This window comes from Anomaloglossus baeobatrachus, chromosome 7, assembly GCF_048569485.1.
Source record: "Anomaloglossus baeobatrachus isolate aAnoBae1 chromosome 7, aAnoBae1.hap1, whole genome shotgun sequence".
Taxonomy (NCBI): Eukaryota; Metazoa; Chordata; class Amphibia; order Anura; family Aromobatidae; genus Anomaloglossus; species Anomaloglossus baeobatrachus.
In genome coordinates this window covers 271,732,857-271,756,030 of record NC_134359.1, presented here as the reverse complement: position 1 = coordinate 271,756,030, position 23,174 = coordinate 271,732,857, and the positions used below count along the sequence as shown (strand labels likewise).

The 23,174-nt window shown below is 47.0% G+C and overlaps 5 protein-coding genes across 5 annotated transcripts; 2 read left to right on the top strand and 3 right to left on the bottom strand.

Annotated features, from left to right (window-relative positions):
- LOC142246315 (histone H2A-like) lies at positions 1-390 on the top strand. Its single transcript, XM_075319350.1, has one exon. It carries the CDS (start codon positions 1-3, stop codon positions 388-390), a length of 390 nt encoding a protein of 129 aa, XP_075175465.1.
- A 1,668-nt stretch (positions 391-2,058) lies between these two features.
- LOC142246314 (histone H4) lies at positions 2,059-2,370 on the bottom strand. The gene has a single exon (XM_075319349.1). It carries the CDS (start codon positions 2,368-2,370, stop codon positions 2,059-2,061), a length of 312 nt encoding a protein of 103 aa, XP_075175464.1.
- Positions 2,371-7,231: 4,861 nt separating this feature from the next.
- LOC142246313 (histone H3) lies at positions 7,232-7,642 on the bottom strand. The gene has a single exon (XM_075319348.1). It carries the CDS (start codon positions 7,640-7,642, stop codon positions 7,232-7,234), a length of 411 nt encoding a protein of 136 aa, XP_075175463.1.
- A 721-nt stretch (positions 7,643-8,363) lies between these two features.
- On the bottom strand, positions 8,364-9,002 carry LOC142246316 (histone H1.10-like). The gene has a single exon (XM_075319351.1). It carries the CDS (start codon positions 9,000-9,002, stop codon positions 8,364-8,366), a length of 639 nt encoding a protein of 212 aa, XP_075175466.1.
- A 13,355-nt stretch (positions 9,003-22,357) lies between these two features.
- Positions 22,358-22,744, top strand: LOC142246312 (histone H2A type 2-B-like). Its single transcript, XM_075319347.1, has one exon. The coding sequence runs from the start codon at positions 22,358-22,360 to the stop codon at positions 22,742-22,744; it is 387 nt and encodes a 128-aa protein (XP_075175462.1).
- Positions 22,745-23,174: the final 430 nt, after the last annotated feature.

Here is a 23,174-nt window from a genome sequence, read left to right as displayed (position 1 = left end):
ATGTCAGGACGCGGCAAACAAGGAGGGAAGGCCCGCGCTAAGGCCAAGACCCGCTCATCCCGGGCAGGACTGCAGTTCCCGGTCGGTCGTGTGCACAGGCTTCTCCGCAAGGGCAATTACGCCGAGAGAGTGGGCGCCGGCGCTCCGGTCTACCTGGCCGCTGTGCTCGAGTATCTGACAGCTGAGATCCTGGAATTGGCCGGCAATGCTGCCCGGGACAACAAGAAGACCCGCATCATCCCCCGGCACCTGCAGCTGGCTGTGCGCAATGACGAGGAGCTGAACAGGCTGCTGGGTGGGGTGACCATTGCCCAGGGAGGCGTCCTGCCCAACATCCAGGCCGTGCTGCTGCCCAAGAAGACCGAGAGCAGCGGCAAGAAGAGCAAGTGACGCCGCTGATCCGCATCATCCACAACACAAAGGCTCTTCTAAGCCACCACATCCTCCTCATCAGAGCTGGTGCCGCTGATATCGGCCGATGTCTGAACTTGTCGGATTGTCTGATAGAACAGGAGCACCAGGCGGTGTATAGATATATGTACTTCCCGCACTCCTGTGCTGCGTTTCCTACAGAGCAGATATTCAGGGCGTGAAATGAATGGGCTGATCTGCTCCAGAGCTGACATCATGTGGTGATGGAGCAGCGGTTGCTTTTCAGTTGGCACAATTCTATAGTGTATACAGCAGCGCTCAGTATATACAGGGGAGGGAGGGTCTTGTGCTGAGGACAGAAATGTATTGTCTTTGCCGTGGAGTGGAGACGCCGGGTTTTCATATAACTTAGTGCGGCTACCTAGAAGCAATCTTACAGAAATCACAAACTTCCCCGCTAAATAGGGTCACAGTCGTGCGCAGCCGGAACTATGGATACAGGTAGCTCTGCCCGATCACCTCGTATGTTCTAGCAGGATGTGGGCGCTGCAGGGGTTTGGGGGGTACAATAATACCCGTTCTTCTCACAGTCGCCATAGGTCAGGGGAACGGGTACTATTGTGGAGCGGGATCGGCTGATACTTGGCCAGTAATGAGTTAAATACGGGAAGGAGACACTTGTACTGGATTATACACCCCGGACTTATCTGTATTATCAGACACATGACAGATCAGTGACAGCATGCACCGGAGATCGGCAGTCAGCTCACCCCACAGCAGCAGCACAAACTGTAAAGAAGGCAGGAGCACGTGTCACAGAAAAGGGACAGAAGAAACCGTCACCACTGAGCGGGAATTTCAAATTCGTCGTAGCTCCGCCTATATACACGTCATGTCATTAAGAGCGCTCATCCGTGTAACCCTTTGGTGTCTCCGTATTCATCTTCGGTTACAGTTACTTTTCAGTCTCCGCTGCTGTGACCCTCCTGCCGTTATTGTGAACATCCCCCCAATCGCTGCTCTCCGTCCATCTGATTATAGCCTGCGCCTCTGCATATAGGGGGGATTATATTGTGAGGGTTCAGGTCTGGGGCAGCTCTACAATACTCCGGATACAGCGCAGTCCTGTCCTCCAGACCTGCTGCCCCCGCACACGGTGATCGCGCTGGATGGAGGATGAGCCGCCATTATTATTCTGAAGGGTTATCAATCTTCGGTGGCCTCCATCGATCCGAGATTAAAGTGCCCAAGACGCGGTGATTACACAGTAGTTTATAAACCCGGTACAGTTCGTCCATCTATCCAGCTGCCTCATACAGCGTTATTTCCGGTGAATATTCGCTGCACCCGATCACCCACACGGGTCTGCTCCTATAAATATCATTAAAGCGGCATCAAAACATTCATCTCACAGCAGAACTTTGCTTCTTACTCTGTAGTGACCGCAGCACAGCAGGATATGGACTGTACTCAGATATCGCCATGTTCGGCTATACCACCCCCATCATGTACCCCGGTGTTACATGATCAGCCACATGATAGATCAGTGAGAGCGAACAGCATTCACCAGGGCACAGGAGATCCGCCCTCCGCTCACCCCACAGCAGCAGGACATTGTAGCCTTTCAGGTAGATGTGGGTGGCTCTGAGAAGAGCCTTTGTGTTGTCAGAACAGAATAGAGCAGAATTAACCTCCAAAGCCGTAGAGAGTGCGGCCCTGGCGCTTCAGCGCGTACACCACGTCCATGGCGGTGACGGTCTTCCTCTTGGCGTGCTCGGTGTAGGTGACGGCGTCACGGATCACATTCTCCAGAAAAACTTTCAGGACTCCGCGAGTCTCTTCGTAGATGAGGCCGGAGATGCGCTTGACGCCTCCTCTGCGGGCGAGGCGGCGGATGGCGGGCTTGGTGATGCCCTGGATGTTATCACGGAGCACCTTCCTGTGCCGCTTGGCGCCGCCTTTCCCGAGACCTTTTCCTCCTTTACCGCGACCAGACATTTTCAGAGAAGTGAGAACAGAACAAGTGATGAACGGCCGCCGACTCCTCCTTTATGTAGAGCAGACCTGGGCAAAAGGCGGCCCGCGGGCCACATCCGGCCCGCCTGCTCTCTGTGACCGGCCCGCCCGTCTTCAGCCGGTGCAGTGGAGCCGGGCTGCAGCGTGCCGAGCAGGGAGAGGGAGAGAGCCTGTGCAGGTCCGCACAGTCAGTGCAGGCAGCAGAACGCAGGAGTCTTTCCTCTGTTCGCACTAATTGTCAGTGACACATTCGCGCTCTGACGTTGTCAGTACTGCGCTGCGTGTGTCATTTCAAAAGTTCCCGCCCGCCCTGCAGGAGAAGGAGCAGCACAGCAGACTGAATAATTCATGCTGCAGGACCTGCGATGATGTCACGCCCATGTGACTGTGTGGGAGGAGACACAGGATGCCGGGCAGAAAGCAAAGATACTGAATCCTGAAGATGTGGACACATGATGACTGGTAATGAGAAAAGAGGGGACATGAGGGGGAGGGGGGCTGCAGGGTGAGTGCATATGAGGGCTGCAGACTGACAGAAGCATGTGAAGGGGTACAGAGTGTTTGAGAGGGGTAAGTTGGGGTACAGGCAGGGTGAGATATGTGGGCATGGTGTGTGACATATGGGGGTGTAGTGTGTGATATGGGGGTGCAGGGTGTGTGACATATGGGGGTGTAGTATATTACAGGTGTGCTATATGGAGGTGTATATAGTGGTGTAGTATATTACAGGTGTGCTATATGGAGGTGTAGTATATTACAGGTGTGCTATATGGAGGTGTAGTATATTACAGGTGTGCTATATGGAGTTGTAGTATATTACAGGTGTGCTATATGGGGGTGTACTATATTACAGGTGTAGTATATGGGGTGTAGTGATGTAGTATATTACAGGTGTGCTATATGGAGGTGTAGTATATTACAGGTGTGCTATATGGAGGTGTAGTATATTACAGGTGTACTATATGGAGTTGTAGTATATTACAGGTGTGCTATATGGGGGTGTACTATATTACAGGTGTAGTATATGGGGTGTAGTGATGTAGTATATTACAGGTGTACTATATGGAGGTGTAGTATATTACAGGTGTGCTATATAGGGGTGTAGTGATGTAGTATATTACAGGTGTACCATATGGAGTTGTAGTATATTACAGGTGTACCATATGGAGGTGTAGTATATTACAGGTGTGCTATATGGAGTTGTAGTATATTACAGGTGTGCTATATAGGGGTGTAGTGATGTAGTATATTACAGGTGTGCTATATGGAGTTGTAGTATATTACAGGTGTGCTATATGGGGGTGTACTATATTACAGGTGTAGTATATGGGGTGTAGTGATGTAGTATATTACAGGTGTGCTATATGGAGGTGTAGTATATTACAGGTGTGCTATATGGAGGTGTAGTATATTACAGGTGTACTATATGGAGTTGTAGTATATTACAGGTGTGCTATATGGGGGTGTACTATATTACAGGTGTAGTATATGGGGTGTAGTGATGTAGTATATTACAGGTGTACTATATGGAGGTGTAGTATATTACAGGTGTGCTATATAGGGGTGTAGTGATGTAGTATATTACAGGTGTGCTATATGGAGGTGTGGTATATTACAGGTGTGCTATATGGAGGTGTAGTATATTACAGGTGTGCTATATGGAGGTGTAGTATATTACAGGTGTGCTATATGGAGGTGTAGTATATTACAGGTGTGCTATATGGAGGTGTAGTATATTACAGGTGTGCTATATGGAGGTGTAGTATATTACAGGTGTGCTATATGGAGGTGTAGTATATTACAGGTGTACTATATGGAGTTGTAGTATATTACAGGTGTGCTATATGGAGGTGTAGTATATTACAGGTGTACTATATGGAGTTGTAGTATATTACAGGTGTGCTATATAGTGGTGTAGTGATGTAGTATATTACAGGTGTAGTATATGGGGTGTAGTGATGTAGTATATTACAGGTGTAGTATATAGGGGTGTAATGATGTAGCATATCGGAGGTGTATTATATAGTGGTGCAGTATAATACAGGTGTATATGGGGGTGTAGTATATTACAGGTATATGGAGGGAGTGTAGTATAATACAGGTGTAGTATATAGGGGTGTAATGATGTAGTATATCGGAGGTGTATTATATAGTGGTGCAGTATAATACAGGTGTATATGGGGGTGTAGTATATTACAGGTATATGGAGGGAGTGTAGTATAATACAGGTGTAGTATATAGGGGTGTAGTGGTGTAGTTTATTACAGGTGTAGTATATGGAGGGAGTGTAGTATAATACAGGTGTAGTATATAGGGGTGTAATGATGTAGTATATCGGAGGTGTATTATATAGTGGTGCAGTATAATACAGGTGTATATGGGGGTGTAGTATATTACAGGTGTATATGGGGGGTGTAGTATAATACAGGTGTAGTATATAGGGGTGTAGTGATGTAGTTTATTACAGGTGTAGTATATGGAGGGGGTGTAGTGATGTAGTATATTGGGTAGAACTGAGGTAATTATATTAGTCGGGCCCTCTAAACCAATCCCAATTTCTCATGCGGCCCCATGGGAAAATTAATTGCCCACCCCTGATGTAGAGGATGGTCGGACCAGAATGAGAACTGAGGAGATGACGCGTGTCCTGGGCGTGTTTTATAGACTGAGAACTCCGCCCTTTCCTCTGCTGATTGGCTGAATACGGAACTGTTAGGGAGTTTGAATTTACTGCCCTTTCTGCTTCTTTGCCGTTCTTTTGACTCTAATATAACTTCTTCCCCATGAGAATTATCCCAAATACAGTCCATAGATAAAATCCACCGAACACTAATGTGTTATGTAAGCAGCTTTCCAGATCTCCGTCATTATCTCCCCAGTCGCTTATTCCTGCAGTCTATGTACAGATCAGTTCCACAGCTACAAGCAGGAGGTCCGTGCTATAACATGATCTTACATTTTCCCAGAGAAGCGGCCTCACACTCAGGCGCCAATGTCCGGTGTGTGGAGGGATATAAACGGCTTCATCTATCACCAGCCAGAGTATGAAGATTGCTGAGTAGTAGTGCAGAGCTGGCACGGGATGATGGGAGCAGTAGTTAGGCAGCAGTCACACGGCCGTATAACTGGGGCGGGGATCGCATACAATGCTCCGACTGGCGGAGGCTCTTCCTGACCGGAGCGTGAGAGGTCCATAGCAATAGAAGCTTAGAAAAAGCTAAATCCTTCAGATATTATCCAAGTAAATACTAGTAAAAAGATCGAGTAAATAGAGAGACCTCAGGGAGACCTGTTTGGTTACCCATGGGGTGATTGCAAAACCACTAATAAAAAAATGAAAAGAAAAACCGGAGAAACAAGTGGGGTATCCTGCAAAACAATGACATTGATTTGGGTACAAAAACCATATCAGATACAAATATTGAATATAATAAAGAGGAAAAGATGACAGATGCAATAGACTTCTGGCAGGAAAAAAAAACACTACAGACCTGTGTAATTACATATGGGTAAGTACCACCCTGCTGCCAAAGTCATAACAATTGTAGTCACAACCATGTAGTCATTCCATTAAATAATTATTATTTATATATAAAATTATACTATGTAGGAGGAATAAAAAAAAATGAAAAAAAAACCCTAGGGATTACATACCAAAAAAACAAGAGTTTAAATCAATGCAGGGATAAAGTGCAAGGGTCTGGATATTAACAAAACCCCTACAAACTTACACAATTAGTACTGCCCTCCTTAAAGAAAAAAAAATGTACTCACAAACATAGTCATTTCATCAAATATTAAGTAGACAGGTGCTGCAATGCTGGAAGATTTTAAAAAAAAAAACAAAAACAAAAACACAGGGATTACATACCAAAACAGAATAGAATGTAAATCAATGCAGGGATAAAGTGCAAGAGTGTGGAGCCCCCCCAGGAGAGGTAACAGCATTTTGCGTGTCACAGAGCAGGCTTCGTCAGACCAGAAACGAGGGGAGTCTATTCTATTCAACCTATCATGTTTAGGTATTTAATCCCTGTTTTTTTGCAATAATATTCCTCCTGCTTTGCTGCACTCAATATGTCAATCAATACTTAGTATTTGATGAAATGGCTGCACGTTTGGGACTGCAATTATGACTTTTTTTTTTTTTTTTTGAAGGGTAGTACTTACCTATATACCATTCATGCAATTAAGCAGGTGTGTGGCAGTTTTGTTGCTAGAGCCAAAACCTTGCACTGCTGGCACTTTATCCATGCATTGATTTAAACTATTATGGTTAGGTATGTAATCCGTTTTTTTTTGCAAAAAAAAAAAATCCTCCTGCATTGTAGTACATAATATAACAATGTTTATTGTTGCATGGAATGACTTTATGGTTGTGTGACTACAATTGTTATGACACTTTGTAGAACAAAAGGACTAAGAGGAAAATAACAGGCAGATGTGAAGGATCAGCTCTTCAAAGTGAACTTTGTGGTGATAAGACTGATATTGAGGTGATCAGGACAGATCTATGCTGTAGTCCGCTATGTACCTGCGCACACGGGCAGTCACTTACAATCGTACATTAATGGGTGAAATTTACTTTCACTCACTGCCCGCACGTGTCTGATCTCAGGGATATGGACTAAGATCAATCCGATTATTTCCCGCATTGACTTCCAGCTCCGCAGTAATCGCAGTAATCGAGGATGGATGTAGATACCGACATTGCCATATAAACCGTCTGGTGCAGACACTAGTACGGAACATAATGGCGGATATAAGCGGCACCAGCTCTGATGAGGAGGATGTGGTGGCTCTGAGAAGAGCCTTTGTGTTGTACTCGGGGTGCAGGACAGATCTAGGCCCTCTCCCCACGGATGCGGCGGGCCAGCTGGATGTCTTTGGGCATGATGGTGACCCTCTTAGCGTGGATGGCGCACAGATTTGTGTCCTCAAACAGCCCCACCAGATAAGCCTCGCTGGCCTCCTGCAGGGCCATGACGGCCGAGCTCTGGAAGCGGAGATCGGTCTTGAAGTCCTGGGCGATTTCTCTTACCAGGCGCTGGAAGGGAAGCTTACGGATCAGCAGCTCCGTGGACTTCTGGTACCGGCGGATCTCACGGAGAGCGACTGTGCCTGGCCGGTAGCGGTGAGGCTTCTTCACTCCGCCGGTGGCGGGAGCGCTCTTCCTGGCGGCCTTAGTGGCCAGCTGCTTGCGGGGAGCTTTCCCTCCGGTGGATTTACGGGCGGTCTGCTTAGTTCTGGCCATAGCTCAGTATAGAGGAGAACAGATGTGATGAGGAGCAGCGCAGAGAGCAGGAGATTTATACTCTGCTGCTCGTTTTCCCGCTTCATGCAGAGCACCCCATTGGATAATTCATAAAATAACACGAGCTGCCAATAGAATGCGATGTCCGCGACCAATCATTGCTCACAGGAGGCGGAGCCTGAGGGCCAGTAATCCCGCCCTACAGATGCGGGTGGGGTCTCCGCAGCTCCCCCTTGTGGGTACTAGTGTATGTATCAGAGCAGCGGGTGTTACAGGAGCCGCCGATGTGCCTGTATTTGTATATTCCCGCAGAGCTGTACAGCGCCGCTCCCTCCTCCTACACATCCTATAACGCGGGTTTCTATGTTCCCGGGGCCAAAATCTGATGATAGTGATGCGGGTACATGCGACTTGTAGGCTCCAATCTGCGCTCACAAGGGAGCAGCGACAGAAGAGCTCATTACACGCGCATCACTCCCGCTGCTGTGACCTGCAGGACGCGGCCGGGTGTGATCAGCTGCACACGTGATATGGCGGGAATACAGCGCCAGAGCCGGGGAAATAACCCTCATTATAGTGACACCAGTGTGCGGGATCCTGTAGATGGCGACACTGTGCGGAAGAATGAAAATACAATGTCCGCTCCTGATCACAGCTCTGCCGGGACAAGGTGTTGGCTCTGAAAAGAGCCTTTGTGAGGAAGTATCAGGGCGGCTGCAGCTTATTTCTTAGCCGCGGGCTTCTTGGCTTTCGCCGCTTTCTTAGCCGGACTCTTGGCAGCTTTGGGTTTTGCCGCCTTCTTAGCCGGGCTCTTGGTCACTTTCTTGGGTTTCGGAGCGGCCTTCTTCTTGGGGCTCTTTGCCGCCTTCTTGGCAGCTGCGGGCTTCTTGGCCTTTTTCGGGCTCTTCTTGGCCGCGGTCGGGGCCTTCTTGGGCTTCTTAGGAGATTTGGCCGCTTTCTTGGCTGCAGCGGGTTTCTTGGCCGCAGCTGCTGGCTTCTTCTTGGCCACCTTGTCCTTGGTCTCCTGCTTCTTGTTCAGCTTGAAGGATCCGGAGGCGCCGCTGCCCTTCACCTGGAGCAGGACGCCTTTGGTGACCAGACCCTTGACGCCCAGCTTCACCCGGCTGTTGTTCTTCTCTACATCGTAGCCTCGGGCAGTCAGGACCTTCTTCACGGCGGCCAGAGAGACCCCACTGCGCTCCTTAGAGGCGGACACGGCATTGACAATCAGCTCGGAGACGCTGGGACCGGAGGATGTCTTGCTTTTCTTGGCGGCCCCGGATTTCTTCGGCTGCTTCTTAGATTTGGCGGCCGGTTCGGCGGCAGGAGGAGGAGCGGCGGCTGGTGCGGTCTCTGCCATCGTGTGATGCGGAAATAAAACACAAAAAAATCTCCTGTGATGAAAACACTGAGGCCGGAGCTGGAGGCGTCTGTTCTATATACAGTCTTACTGCGCACTGATTGGCTGCTGAGCTGCACCGTCCTGAGCTTCTATTGGCTGACATTGAGCACAGGCCCCGCCTTCTCCCGACCGTACCAGAGTGAAGCTCCGCTCTCCCCTTGTGCTTCCCTGCCCGGGATAAAAGCCCTTTATCGGCTACAGCCGGACGGGTGAGCGCGCTTTCTCCAGCACTTCCCATCCTCCAACATCTCCACTGAGCGTTTGTAGCCGTCACTAACAGAGAAGCCGGGAAACAGCGGAGAGAAGGTCCCGGGATCATCGCCGCCGTCCTCCCGATCTGCTCATCACTAAGGTGTCCGAGGAAATAAAACTGCTGCGGGAGCTCGTCCTCCTATTCCGGGTCCTTGTTACCACCACGGGGATCTTCACTACAATTTATATCGTACAGGCTGCAGATTATACTATGTGCGGGCGACCTGGAGCTGCTGAGAGCGCAGAAGGGTAACACAGGCGATGGCCTCCGCTGCCTGCACCCCCCTGAGCTGGAATATAAATCTACCCCGTGTGTGCAGCGTATTGGGGTAACCAGGTCTCCACATTAGTAGATCATACCCATAGGGGGATGAGTGCAATCTCCTGCAGAATATTATGTCTTATCCTCTGTGAAGCTTTTATCTCTGAGGCCTGTACTGGTGGGAAGAGCTGTGATGAGGCGATGACTTCACAATGAGACTCACTCCATCATCTAAAAGCAGAAAAATCCCTGTGTAATCACGGAAATATGAATTCACGTATGTGAAACAAACTGCTGTGGAAATGGTGAAATACTGAGGAAGTAGCAGAGATACAAAATGCATAACACACACAGCACAGCTGTATATACTGCACAATCAGCAGCCTTATGTGTCCATAATAATAATAGAGCAGTGTATAGAGCATATACAGCAGTACGTGCATGATATACAGCAGTGTGTGCATGATATACAGCAGTGTGTGCATGATATACAGCAGTGTGTGCATGATATACAGCAGTGTGTGCATGATATACAGCAGTGTGTGCATGATATACAGCAGTGTGTGCATGATATACAGCAGTACGTGCATGATATACAGCAGTGCGTGCATGATATACAGCAGTGTGTGCATGATATACAGCAGTGTGTGCATGATATACAGCAGTGTGTGCATGATATACAGCAGTGTGTGCATGATATACAGCAGTGTGTGCATGATATACAGCAGTGTGTGCATGATATACAGCAGTGTGTGCATGATATACAGCAGTGTGTGCATGATATACAGCAGTGTGTGCATGATATACAGCAGTGTGTGCATGATATACAGCAGTGCGTGCATGATATACAGCAGTGTGTGCATGATATACAGCAGTGTGTGCATGATATACAGCAGTGTGTGCATGATATACAGCAGTGTGTGCATGATATACAGCAGTACGTGCATGATATACAGCAGTGTGTGCATGATATACAGCATTCTGCGCAGTGTGTTCAGGCTACACGGTAATGTATACACTATATACAGCAGTGCATACATGACATACAGCAGTGTGTACAGTACTGTATACACAGCAGTGTGTTGAAGATATTCAGCAGTATACAATATATACAGCAGTGTGTACAGTATATATAGCAGTGTGAAACGAGGGCTTCTCAATGCGACTCACTCCCCCATTTAAAACAGGAAAAGCCCTGTGTGATCACTGAAATATTAATTCACCCATCTGACACCAACTATTGTGCAAAAGGTAAAATACGGAGGAAGAAGCGCAGACCAAAAATGCAGAATTAGCACAGATCACAGCTGTATACAATGCACAGACTGCACAACTAGCACACATCAACAGTCTTATTTGTGTCTATAATAATAAAGCAGTGTGCACATTATATGCAGCAGTTTACAGTGTGTACAGAATAGGCAGCAGTATTTCCAGTATATACAGCAGTACATACAGAATATACAGCAGTGTATACAGTACAATTTCCTCCTATGCTTACTTTCTGCAGACTTGCAGAGAAGAGCACACGGAACATCTTCCTGATGCATCTGTGAACTTTAACAATTCTCTAACAAGTGCTCCGAACGGTGGAAGACTGTCTGCTAAAGAGCAGGGAAGGTTTGAAGACATGGAGAAATCTGACAAGGTTCATTATCAACGAGAAATCTAAACTTACATGACACCAAAAAGAAAGAAAAAAAGATGTTTAAGGACCCAAATGCACTAAAGAGACCACCCTCTGCTTTCTTTTTGTTTTGCTCCAACTTCCGTCCTGAAGTGAAAGGAGAGCGGCCAGGTCTGACCATTGGGGACATTGCAAAGAAAGTGGGAGGGATGTGGGATAACATTTCATCAGATGACAAGGTGCCTTAGAAGAAAGCATCCAAAGTGAAGAAGTACAAGAAGAAAAGCAAGGAAAGAATGTCACAAAACAAGCATTACCATGTATAACTGTAATATAACAATCTGTATTAGAACACATGACACAAGTTAAAAACAATTACAAAAAACATCCAAATGGTGCCTAGGTATCCGTTAGCAATAGATAAATAGATTGAAAGATATATATATATATATATATATATATATATATATAATATATGTCCAACAATGTAGACCAGCTCACTCCTGTGAGCCACCTGGAACCTCAGCTGACCTGGTTAACTCCGTTGTGTCCGGATCAGGATGTAGGAGTCCATCCATACAAATGTGAACAACAACAGAGCAAAGTCCTGCAATAACGTGAGCAATCTAGGATGCTGTTAAAAAAAAATTCTTTCCATTTCCAGAAAGATTTTTTTTTTTAACAGCATCCCGGATTGCTCACGTTATTGCTGGACTTTGCTCTGTCGTTGTTTTTATATATATATGTATATGTATATATAGGTATCCGTTAGCAATAGATAAATAGATTGAAAAGATTATATATAGATCATACTTCAGCAGACCTTGCAATAATGCCTGCTAACAGGAAATATGTGTTTGGTTTGGTTTGATAATGTTAGGTTGACCTAACGGTCACAGCTATTGCCAGCGATGCCCAAATGAGAGAGGGTACCGGTGACCCCCCTCTGCCCTCCCTTTAGCCTTCAATGAAAACAGGCAGACACCGTTATACACGTAAAGGCTAGGAGACGTGCGGCTCCCAAAAAGAAACTGTATTATTTTGTTTACATTACAAGGTTATACAGATTTGATTAGGGCGTAACTATGCAGCATACATATTCATTAAAGGCGTGAATTACATATTCCCAGCAAGAGAAATTAACATAATGACTTATGCTCCCATAATAAACTGTTGCGTTCTTATTCCCATAACAAGATGTTTGTCAGTCATTTCTAAGTCAAAACATTCTGTGTCCTTGAAGTTGGTCTCACAGTTTATTACGCAAATAAGTCTGGTTTGGTCTTGCCAGGGAGAATGAATTTCTATTATTTTTCTAAGTCAGTGGAAAAGGTTAACTCTTTCCTCACAATCCCCCCTATTGGCGTGATTGATGGACAGGGGGCCATCGAGAAGCTGTGGACTATAAAGCGAGCAGGCTAGTCTCCAGATACTTTCTGAGCCGCGGGTTGCTCAGGGAGTGTCGTCTCACATCCGTCACCCAGGACTGCCTGCATGCCTCTCGATAGGAGTCTCATCATGATACGCCAAGGTGATTTCTAGAGGAAAGAGTAGAGAAGAGAAAAAGGCATATTAGTGATTTCATACGGGTGCTGAATAATCATTGTATCTACATTGCTTCAAGCAGCGGGAAAACAAAGCCATTAGCAACTTGAACACTACATAAGCAACTACCAAACAGAGTAACACTTGGAACACTGATTGCAATATCCCCATGAACCATCCTCCTATTCCCTTAAACCAGTTTGCAGGGTTGAACATTGAAAAGGTATTGCTCCACCAAGCATCTGAGCTTCTGAGTACCTCCTCATCATGTTTTTTCCTCAGCTTTTGTATCTCCGTTAAACTGGCTTGGGCTCTTAAGGTTCCTCTTGGATCTATGTAGTGACAACAGCTGGGGCCTACCACTTGGCACATCCCCCCTTGGGCTGCAGTGAGGTAATCCAGTACCAAAGTATGTTGGTTGGTTACCATGATTAATTGTCTCTGTATGGCAATGGTACTATTTACTGCTTGGAGAACCTCAAAAATTTGATCATCAAGATAGTCAGTGCTGTCCACCAACTTATCATACATCTGCATTATCATGGGATAGATAAAAAGAGAACTGAAAAATTTGTTGACATGACTCATTTGAATCACATGGGGTCGGCCACTAGGCCTGTCTTTGTTGTCTGCCACTCTCTTTACCAGTAGGTGGAGAGGCATTTTCCCTGCCGGTATATCAGTGGTATTGATAATGAAGGTGGCAGGGGTCAAACGGGCCAAGGTGCAGGTGCCATTTACTCCTACTGGTAGCCATTTGTAGGCGTTGTAACCACAAACCCAATAGGTTTGCGGTGGGAGATCCCAGATGGCTGAATGTTGTAATATGAGGCGATGTACTATATCTATAAAGGCCGATATGTTTCTGAGTATACACCATCCGGGAAGTTGGCCTAGGGGACTACAATACCCTGCGGACGGTTCACCACAGGTTTCTCGGCCAGGCACATATGGGTCAGAATCATTGCACCATAAATTTCCGGGTTGGGAGTAACAAGTATCATTTGTGCCTTCTGGAAACAATGAATTGTATACCCACCCATGGTCATGCAGATGTCTCTCTAACAGCAAGGGTTTAAATGCATCTGTACTGTCCGAGGTTCGCCCAAAACTTATTTTGATTCCTTCTGTTGGAATCTTGCCCATAATAGGTGTTTTTGTGTAATTACGGGGTACCCAGCTGCTTCCTTCAAAGGCTAAATATTGCTGGGTTCCGGGAAGGCCAGTAGTAAGATTGCCTTGCCACCAGGGGAAATCCACCCACCCTACTATTGGTATGGGCACACTAGTGTTCCACAGTTTTTGATACTTGGTGTCATTGACTGATAATCTATTGTAACAGCCTCCCCATTGAAACACTTCGTTTATTGGGACTGGTATGGCTAAGTATGGCATGGAAGAGGCTGTCACAGGTGCGTGTGTACATATCCAGCAGTCTGTGATCTCAAGTTTTTCAGCTAACACTTCATGATGGGTCTCAAATGTATTCTGCCGTGGTGTAGAAGGCCCCAAAAAGGGAGTACACATAGAAATACTTATCAGCAGTATTAGGCCTTCTTGCAGTGGCTGGCATGGACCCATGTCGATCTCCCCTCGAGTTTGACGGAGGTTGGAGTGGTCAGCTGGACAGTCAAAGGCCCTTCGAATCGTGGCTCAAGGGTCTTTCTCACGTGCTTCTTTAGGTAGACCCGGTCACCAGGCTTTAGGGAGTGGGTTCCTGGAACAGCATCAGGATCAGGTAGAGAAGAGTAGACCCTTTGGTGGGTTTCAGTTAGTCTCTTCTGCAGGGAAACAACATAAGACGTTAGGCTATCACATTGCAGGTGTAACTCCTGCGGGAAGTAGCATCCTAATCTGGGTGCACTACCAAAGAGTATTTCAAATGGTGAGAGCCTGTGCTTTCCCTGCGGGGTAGTCCTTATAGAGTAAAGAGCTATGGGGAGACATTCTGTCCATGGTCTACCAGTCTCCTCCACTGCCTTGGCTAGTTTGAGCTTTAGAGTCCCATTTAACCTTTCCACTTTCCCTGATGACTGTGGGTGGTAAGGTGTGTGTAAGGCTGACTGAATGCCTAACAGGGCACAGGTGTTCTGGAAAACTTGTCCAGTGAAATGAGTACCTCGGTCTGACTCTATGACTTCAGGGAGTCCAAACCGGGGTACCAGCTCACAGGCCAATTTCTTTGCTGTAATACGGGCCGTGGCTGAGCTGAGAGGGTAGGCCTCTGGCCATCCTGAGAAGAGGTCTACACAGACAAGTACAAACTCGTAGATGCCATGTCTTGGCAACTGTATATAGTCTATTTGTACTCTTTGGAATGGGGCAAACGTCTTTGGCATGTGTCTTTGCGGGGTTTTAGTTAGCTGGCCTGGATTGTGTTGTTGACAGATGTGACAATCCTTTATTCTCTGGGAGGCGTATTGTCTGAAGCCGGGGGCTACCCAATATGGTTGCATCTGGTTCATGATTGAGTTTGTGCTTCCATGTGTGGGGTAGTGAAGTACTTGGAAAATGGCAGGGAACCAACTGCGTGGCAGGACGGGAAGTCCGTTTAGGCGCCAAATCCCCTCCACCTTTTCTGCCCCCTTGGCCCGCCATCCGGCCTTTTCTTCCTCAGAGGCGTTTTCTTGTGTCTCAAAGAGGTTCTGCATTTCTTCCTCCGTCGTTGACACTGTTTCCGTCTCCTTCAAAGGGAGTAAGGCTGCTTGTTTTGCTGTTTGGTCGGCCAAGCGATTTCCCCTTGCCTCGGGTGTTTGAGCCTTGGTGTGGGCAGCAACCTTTATGATTGCTAGCTGTTTTGGTATCAAGGCTACTTCCATTAGTTTCTTCACTGAGGCTCCATGCCTGATGGGATTTCCTGTTGCTGTGAGGAATCCTCTAGTCTGCCAGATAGTGCCAAAATCGTGCACAATGCCGTGTGCATAGGCTGAGTCCGTGTAGATGTTCGCTGTTCGTTCTTCCAGAAACTCAATTGCCCAAATGAGGGCAAGAAGTTCTGCTTCTTGAGCAGATATGCGTGGAGGTAGCGGTTGTTTGGCTAGGACTGCATATAGAGTCACTACTGCAAATCCGGTGTGGAACTTGCCTGCTTCATCAGCGTATCTGCTACCATCCACAAAAAGTTCAAAGTCTGGATTTGTAAGCGGTGTTGCCTGAATATTGTGCAGGGGCTTTGCCTCATGTTCAATGAGTTCCTGACAATCATGATCAAATGGTGCGCTGGTACGTTTGTCACTCTCTTCTGTCCTCTCTTCTGTCCCCCCTTCTAAACTTGTGAAGATCAGCAGATCAGCAAGGTTTAGACTTGTAACTCGAGCAAATGAGATGTTTGGGGGTAGCAACAGCGTGCACTGGAGTCTGACTTGTCTTGCCATGGAAAGATGTTTCAACTGCACTTGATTGAGAACAGCATAGATGTCATGGCTGGTAAGGATGGTAGTCGGGAAATCTAGTGAGATTTCAGATGCTTTCTGCAGTATGTTTGAAACTGCTGTAACAGCACGGACACAGGTTGGTGCTGCTCTGGTAACGTTGTCGAGTTGAGAGGAGTAGTACCCGATTATGTGATGTTTGTCTGTCTTCTGGGTGAGTACTCCTACGGCAAATCCTTGAAGCTCTGCTACAAACAGATTGAAGGTGAGATCATAGTTTGGTAGTGCCAGAGCAGGTGCATCAATCACTAGTTCCTTGAGCTTTTGAAAATTTTGTTGAGCTTCTTCTGTGAGGGAGAAAGGAATATTCTTTGTGCAATCATACAGCGGTTGCATGAGTAGCGATGCATTGGGAATCCACTGTCTGCAGAAAGATATTAGCCCTAAAAATCCTCTGAGTTGTTTGAGATTTCTAGGAATGCTTGCTTTCCTGATAACTTCTTGTCTGTCCGGGCTGAGGTGTTTTTGTCCCGCAGAAAGGCAATGACCCAAGAAAGTGACCCTCGTTTTGCAGAACTGCAACTTATCTCTGCTCGCTTTGCATCCTACTTCTGCCAGAAAGGTAAGAAGACTTATTGAAGCCGTTTTACAGATTTCTTCATTAGGGCAACACAGTAGTAAATCATCCACGTACTGAAGAAGGACACAGTGCTCAGGGGGTTCCCAGCCCCGAAGTACATTGCTCATTGCCTGAGTATATAGCGTAGGAGAATGTTGCATACCTTGAGGCAGGCGTGTCCATGTATATTGATTTTGCTTGTGCGTGAATGCAAAGAAATCTTGGCATGCTGGGTCCAGTGGTACTGAGAAAAAAGCATTAGCAAGGTCTATGACCGTGTAATGGGTGGATGTAGCCGGCACCTGTGTAAGCAGCGTATGTGGATTTGGTACAACAGGGGTGAGGGGCTCCAGTATTGAGTTCACTGCCCTCAGATCGTGTACCATCCGGTACGTAACTGGATCACCTTTTTTTACTTGTCTCTTCTTAACAGGAAACAACGGAGTGTTGTAAGGAGACTTAGGGTACCTTCACACTTTAGCGATGCAGCAGCTATCCGACCAGCGATCTGACCTGGTCAGGATCGCTGCTGCATCGCTACATGGTCGCTGGTGAGCTGTCAAACAGGCAGATCTCACCAGCGACCAGTGAACAGCCCCCAGCCAGCAGCGACGTGCAAGCGACGCTGCGCTTGCACGGAGCTGCCGTCTGGAAGCTGCGGAGACTGGTAACTAAGGTAAACATCGGGTATGGTTACCCGATGTTTACATTAGTTACCAGCGCACAGCTGTGTGTGCAGGGAGCAGGGAGCCGCGCACACTGAGCGCTGGCTCCTTGCTCTCCTACCATAGCTACAGTACACATCGGGTTAATTAACCCGATGTGTAATGCAGCTACATGTGCAGAGAGCAGGGAGCCGCGCACACTGCTTAGCGCTGGCTCCTTGCTCTCCTAGCTGCTGTACACATCGGGTTAATTAACCCGATGTGTACAGCAGCTACATGTGCAGAGAGCCGGAGCCGGCAGCACAGGCAGCGTGAGAGCTGCAGATGCTGGTAACTAAGGTAAATATCGGGTAACCACCTTGGTTACCCGATGTTTATCTTGGATACAGCTTACCTCAGCTGTCAGACGCCGGCTCCTGCTCCCTGCTCGCTTCATTTGTCGCTCTCTTGCTGTCACACACAGCGATCTGTGTGTCACAGCAGGAGAGCGGCTTTGAAGAAAACGAACCAGGGCTGTGTGTAACGAGCAGCGATCTCGCAGCAGGGGCCAGATCGCTGCTCAGTGTCACACACAGCGAGATCGCTAATGAGGTCACTGCTGCGTCACAAAAAGCGTGACTCAGCAGCGATCTCGGCAGCGAGCTCGCTGTGTGTGAAGCACCCCTTAGTAATTCTGAGGGCTCCAGACTTCAACAGTTCTTTTATCTGGTAATCTAGGGCAGCTTCCTGTTGAACATTAAGAGGGTATTGTCTCAGCTGCGGTGGTATAATTCCAGGCTTGACTGAAACCTTTACGGGGGGGGGCACGGGTAGTGTGCCGAGGTCAGTTTTTGATGTGGACCAGAGTTTTGCAGGAACTTGTAGAAGTATTGGGTCCGTGTTTACTTCATGTGTAACTTCAGATTCTGGTTGGTCTTCTATCATCTGAAGAGTGCACAGGACTTCTTCTGGGATATCTTCTGGAATTTGCAGGATAGCAGATCCATCTTCATTGTAGACAATCTGAGCTTGCAGTCTTGATAGTAGATCTGCTCCCACTAGGGCATCTCCACCCAGGGGGGACACTAAGAATTTAGACACGAACATGTGTGGTCCCAGTTTCACCTTCAGTGGATGTGTTATTGGGATTATCTGGGCTTGTCCATCAAATCCGGATACTACTGTAGCTTCAGAGGAGATGGATCCTTCAGGCACCAGATTCTTGGGGAGTACGGAGCGAGAGGCTCCTGAGTCCACTAAAGCTCTTATTTCCTTGTTGCCAATGTGAAGGGGGACATGTATAAATGGACCTCTGGCATCCCTATCCCGTGCTGCCGCAAGTCAGGCAGTCTTCTCCTCCTGACTCTCGGGTCGGTTTTGAGTGTCCCTCTTCTTCTTTCTACAGTCTCTGATCACATGTCCTTTGATTCCACAATAGTAGCAGGTCGGTGCCTTCTTTCTTGTACCTTCTGGCTGGCCGTCCACTGCTGCTATGACAACTTTCTTGTTGCTCCTTTTATCCTTTGCGTCGGTTTCTAAGCCACTTGCTTTGTTGACTAGAAGATCTATGTCTTCCATGTTCCTCCATTCTGGGCAGCACGCTTTCAATCTTTCTGCCAGAGGTGCATGTATTCCATCCATGAAGGATCTTACCATCAGGCGACGTATTGCACCCGCTTGTAAGTCCAGCCCTTCATCTGCGAATGACTGCATCAATCTGTAGTAAAATGAACTGACATTCTCCACAGGACCTTGATGCACTGGTCCCATTGTGCCCTTAGTTCTTTGCTCCTGGGCGCAGAAGAGATTGAGTCTTATCATGAAGTCTTGGCCCGATTCCACATTACGGGTATCGTCCGGAGCATGTCCTGCCAGGTGGGCAGTGAGTTTGGCATACAGTTCGGGAGACATTTTAACTCTACACAAACCTTCCATGTCCAACCAAGTACTTCTGTAGGAGACCTGTATTTGGTTCAGGTAACGTGAAAAACTGACTGGGTTTCTAGTCGGGTCTGGAGCATTTTGCAGAAAAGCCATCTGCTCGGCTGGAGTCCAGGGTACGTAGTCTTCATATGTACGGGGAACTGCATCTCTAGGAGCATCTGGGTTTTGTGGATTAACAGGTGGTCTTATCAGGACTCTTCTTTCCACTACGGGATAAAGAGGCACTGGTGCTGTGGCTTGTAGCTTGTGCTGTGGAGCTCCACAGGCTAGGCATTTTTCACTCCAGTCCGGATTTTGTTGGCTACAGTTTGTGCAGGTCCATTCCGGGGATCCTGCTATTTTTGGAGTCGTTCCAGGAGTAGCTGACAGGTACGGAGGAGGCTGGTGATCCTTATTAGCTTGCTTCCCAGCTTCTTCCCATGTGTCTGATTCTTCATGGTATATCCAACCTTGATCGTGGGCTGTTTTTGCCATGTCAGAAAGAGTTCTGATCAGTTTAGTCCATGATTTATCTGCTATCACTCCTGCTCTAGTAGCTGTTATTGTATTCCATTTGTTGGGGTCCAATTGATCCTTTCCCTTCAATCCAAATGTCTTGAAAACTTCCTTGGACTGACTGGCTGTCCTCTTGCCATGATAACACGTAATGAGATGTTGCAGGGTGCATCCAGCTCTTCTGTCTTTTGATATTCCTTGTCCCATTCTTCGTCTATCTTCTTCAGCTTTTAGACCCTTGAACGTCCTTTGGACTAAACCTACCTATCCTGGAGATACTCAGAGACTAACTCCTTTTGTATTCCTACCTAAGGTGAGGTCTAGAACCACCTTTCCTGGAAGTACCCAGAGACTGACTCTTAATCTGTATTCCTACTGAAAGGTGGTGTCCTAACTGTTCAGAGGGGGCTGAGAATGTTGAATGGCGCTGGGTTGCCCTTCTTGTACCACAGGTACACTCTATATCCGATGGCAATGGCAAACAGGGCTATTCCCACTAACACTAGGGCAGTGAATATCACATCCATTGAACAGAGCAGGTACACTATTCCCTTTCAACACTCACTGATGTATGGAATCTATGACAACCAACAAGAACAACAGCACAGAAGTAAAGCGCAGGAGAGCAGACACACGACACACGGAGAGGCAGAGAAACACAGAGAAACGAACAAGCAAACAACCAAACAAGGCACAGAAAACATCAGCTGGCAAGGCTCTCTCAGAGTTCAGTAGAAACCCGCCAATAACCCAGTATCTACTCACAGTGCACCTTTTGCGCGTTGAGGAAGGAACTGAACAGAGATGGGGAGCATAAAGAGAAGAATAAGGTTCAACTCTTACCTGGCCAGGTGTTTCTGGTCCCCACGTCTGGTCACCTCCTCCTCGGCTTGGCAAGACAGTCCACTGCGTCCTGGGATTACAAACACGGGTCCCTGTTCGGGCGCCAGATAATGTTAGGTTGACCTAACGGTCACAGCTATTGCCAGCGATGCCCAAATGAGAGAGGGTACCGGTGACCCCCCTCTGCCCTCCCTTTAGCCTTCAATGAAAACAGGCAGACACCGTTATACACGTAAAGGCTAGGAGACGTGCGGCTCCCAAAAAGAAACTGTATTATTTTGTTTACATTACAAGGTTATACAGATTTGATTAGGGCGTAACTATGCAGCATACATATTCATTAAAGGCGTGAATTACATATTCCCAGCAAGAGAAATTAACATAATGACTTATGCTCCCATAATAAACTGTTGCGTTCTTATTCCCATAACAAGATGTTTGTCAGTCATTTCTAAGTCAAAACATTCTGTGTCCTTGAAGTTGGTCTCACAGTTTATTACGCAAATAAGTCTGGTTTGGTCTTGCCAGGGAGAATGAATTTCTATTATTTTTCTAAGTCAGTGGAAAAGGTTAACTCTTTCCTCACAGTTTGATCTAAGCCAACAAAAGATCAAGATAAGAAGTGCGGGGAAATGTCTATTGTAAATGGGTGTGAACAAAACACCCCATGAATAAATCACGGATAACGGACAAAGACGCTAATTAGCAAAAAAAATCAATATGCATATCTGTAGGTGCTATTGACCCCTATGAACGGAGATAAATAATGACGGCAATGTACATGAAAAACTGCTCAAGTGAGCGATAAGCAGTTGCAAGGTAAAAATGCATGTAATACAGACCATCTATAGGCGAGAAGCAAGATGGAGATAAGTCAAGTCCACGGAGAACAAAACACTTGGTCAGAAACCATTTGAAGCACATATGGGCAAAATGCGCTATATAATACCACATTTGCTATTAGCAGGCACTATTGCATGGTCTGTTGGAGTATAATTTGTACAATTTTGTGGCTGGCTATATCTATATATATATATATATATATATATATATATATATATATATACACACACACACTTTTATTCTATTTATCTGTTGATAAGGGACACCAAGCATCATTTGGATTTTTTTTTTTGTTACTCATTTGTTGTGTCATGTGTTCTACACTTTATACAGATTGTTATTTTATAGTTATGCATGGTGATCCTTGTTGTATGGCATTCTTTCCTTGCTTTTCTTTCTGAATTAGTCTTTCTGCCATAAGAGACAACATATTATGGGGTAGTGCCCTCCCTCTCTTTACATTAGAAGTTCAAGAAGGATAGAGCAAAACTAGGCCCGTGCTGAACCCCAAAAAAGCAAAAGAGCTTTTCTAAAGTTAAAAACCAAAGAAAATCTATGAGTATGTAGTTTTGTTTCTAAAACTGTATTTATTTCCGTTTTATTTAAATTCAGTGTATACAGCAGTGTGTATGATACATACAGTCGTCTGCACAGCGGGCGCAGCCTGTGACATCTGGGAGTGTCATAGGCTGCGCCCGCTGCATCTCATTGGTGTCTTCACTAATGGTTGGAGCTAAAGAGGCTTTAGATCCATCCAATGGTGAGAAGGGAGGGCGGGGCAGCACCCGATAAAAGCGAATGAGGAACCAGCACTGACATCACATAAGAGTTGTGTTTTCTTTGAGCTGTTGGAGAGAAGATCAGAGCGATGTCTGGACGCGGCAAACAAGGAGGGAAGGCCCGCGCTAAGGCCAAGACCCGCTCATCCCGGGCAGGACTGCAGTTCCCGGTCGGTCGTGTGCACAGGCTTCTCCGCAAGGGCAATTATGCCGAGAGAGTGGGCGCCGGCGCTCCGGTCTACCTGGCCGCTGTGCTCGAGTATCTGACCGCTGAGATCCTGGAATTGGCCGGCAATGCTGCCCGGGACAACAAGAAGACCCGCATCATCCCCCGGCACCTGCAGCTGGCCGTGCGCAATGACGAGGAGCTGAACAGGCTGCTGGGTGGGGTGACCATTGCCCAGGGAGGCGTCCTGCCCAACATCCAGGCCGTGCTGCTGCCCAAGAAGACCGAGAGCGGCAAGAAGGGCAAGTGACGCCGCTGATCCGCATCATCCACAACACAAAGGCTCTTCTAAGAGCCACCACATTTTCCTCATCAGAGCTGAGGCTGCCGATATGCTGCTGATATCGGCCGATGTCAGCACTTCTCCCCGTGTTTAACAGAAGCACCAGGCTGTGTATAGATTCCTGTACGATCCGCACTCCTGTGCTGCGTTTCTTATAGAGCAGATATTCAGGGTATTATTATTATAGCGTCATTTATTCTATGGCGCTTTACAAGTGAAAGAGGGTATACCTACAACAGTCATTGACAGTACAAAACAGACTGGTATAGGAGGAGAGAGGACCCTGCCCGCGAGGGCTCAGTCTACAGGGAATGGGTGAGGACAGAGCTGGTTGCCCAGTGGTGTACTGTACTGAGGGCTATTGTAGGTTGTAGGCTTGTTGGAAGAGGTGGGTCTT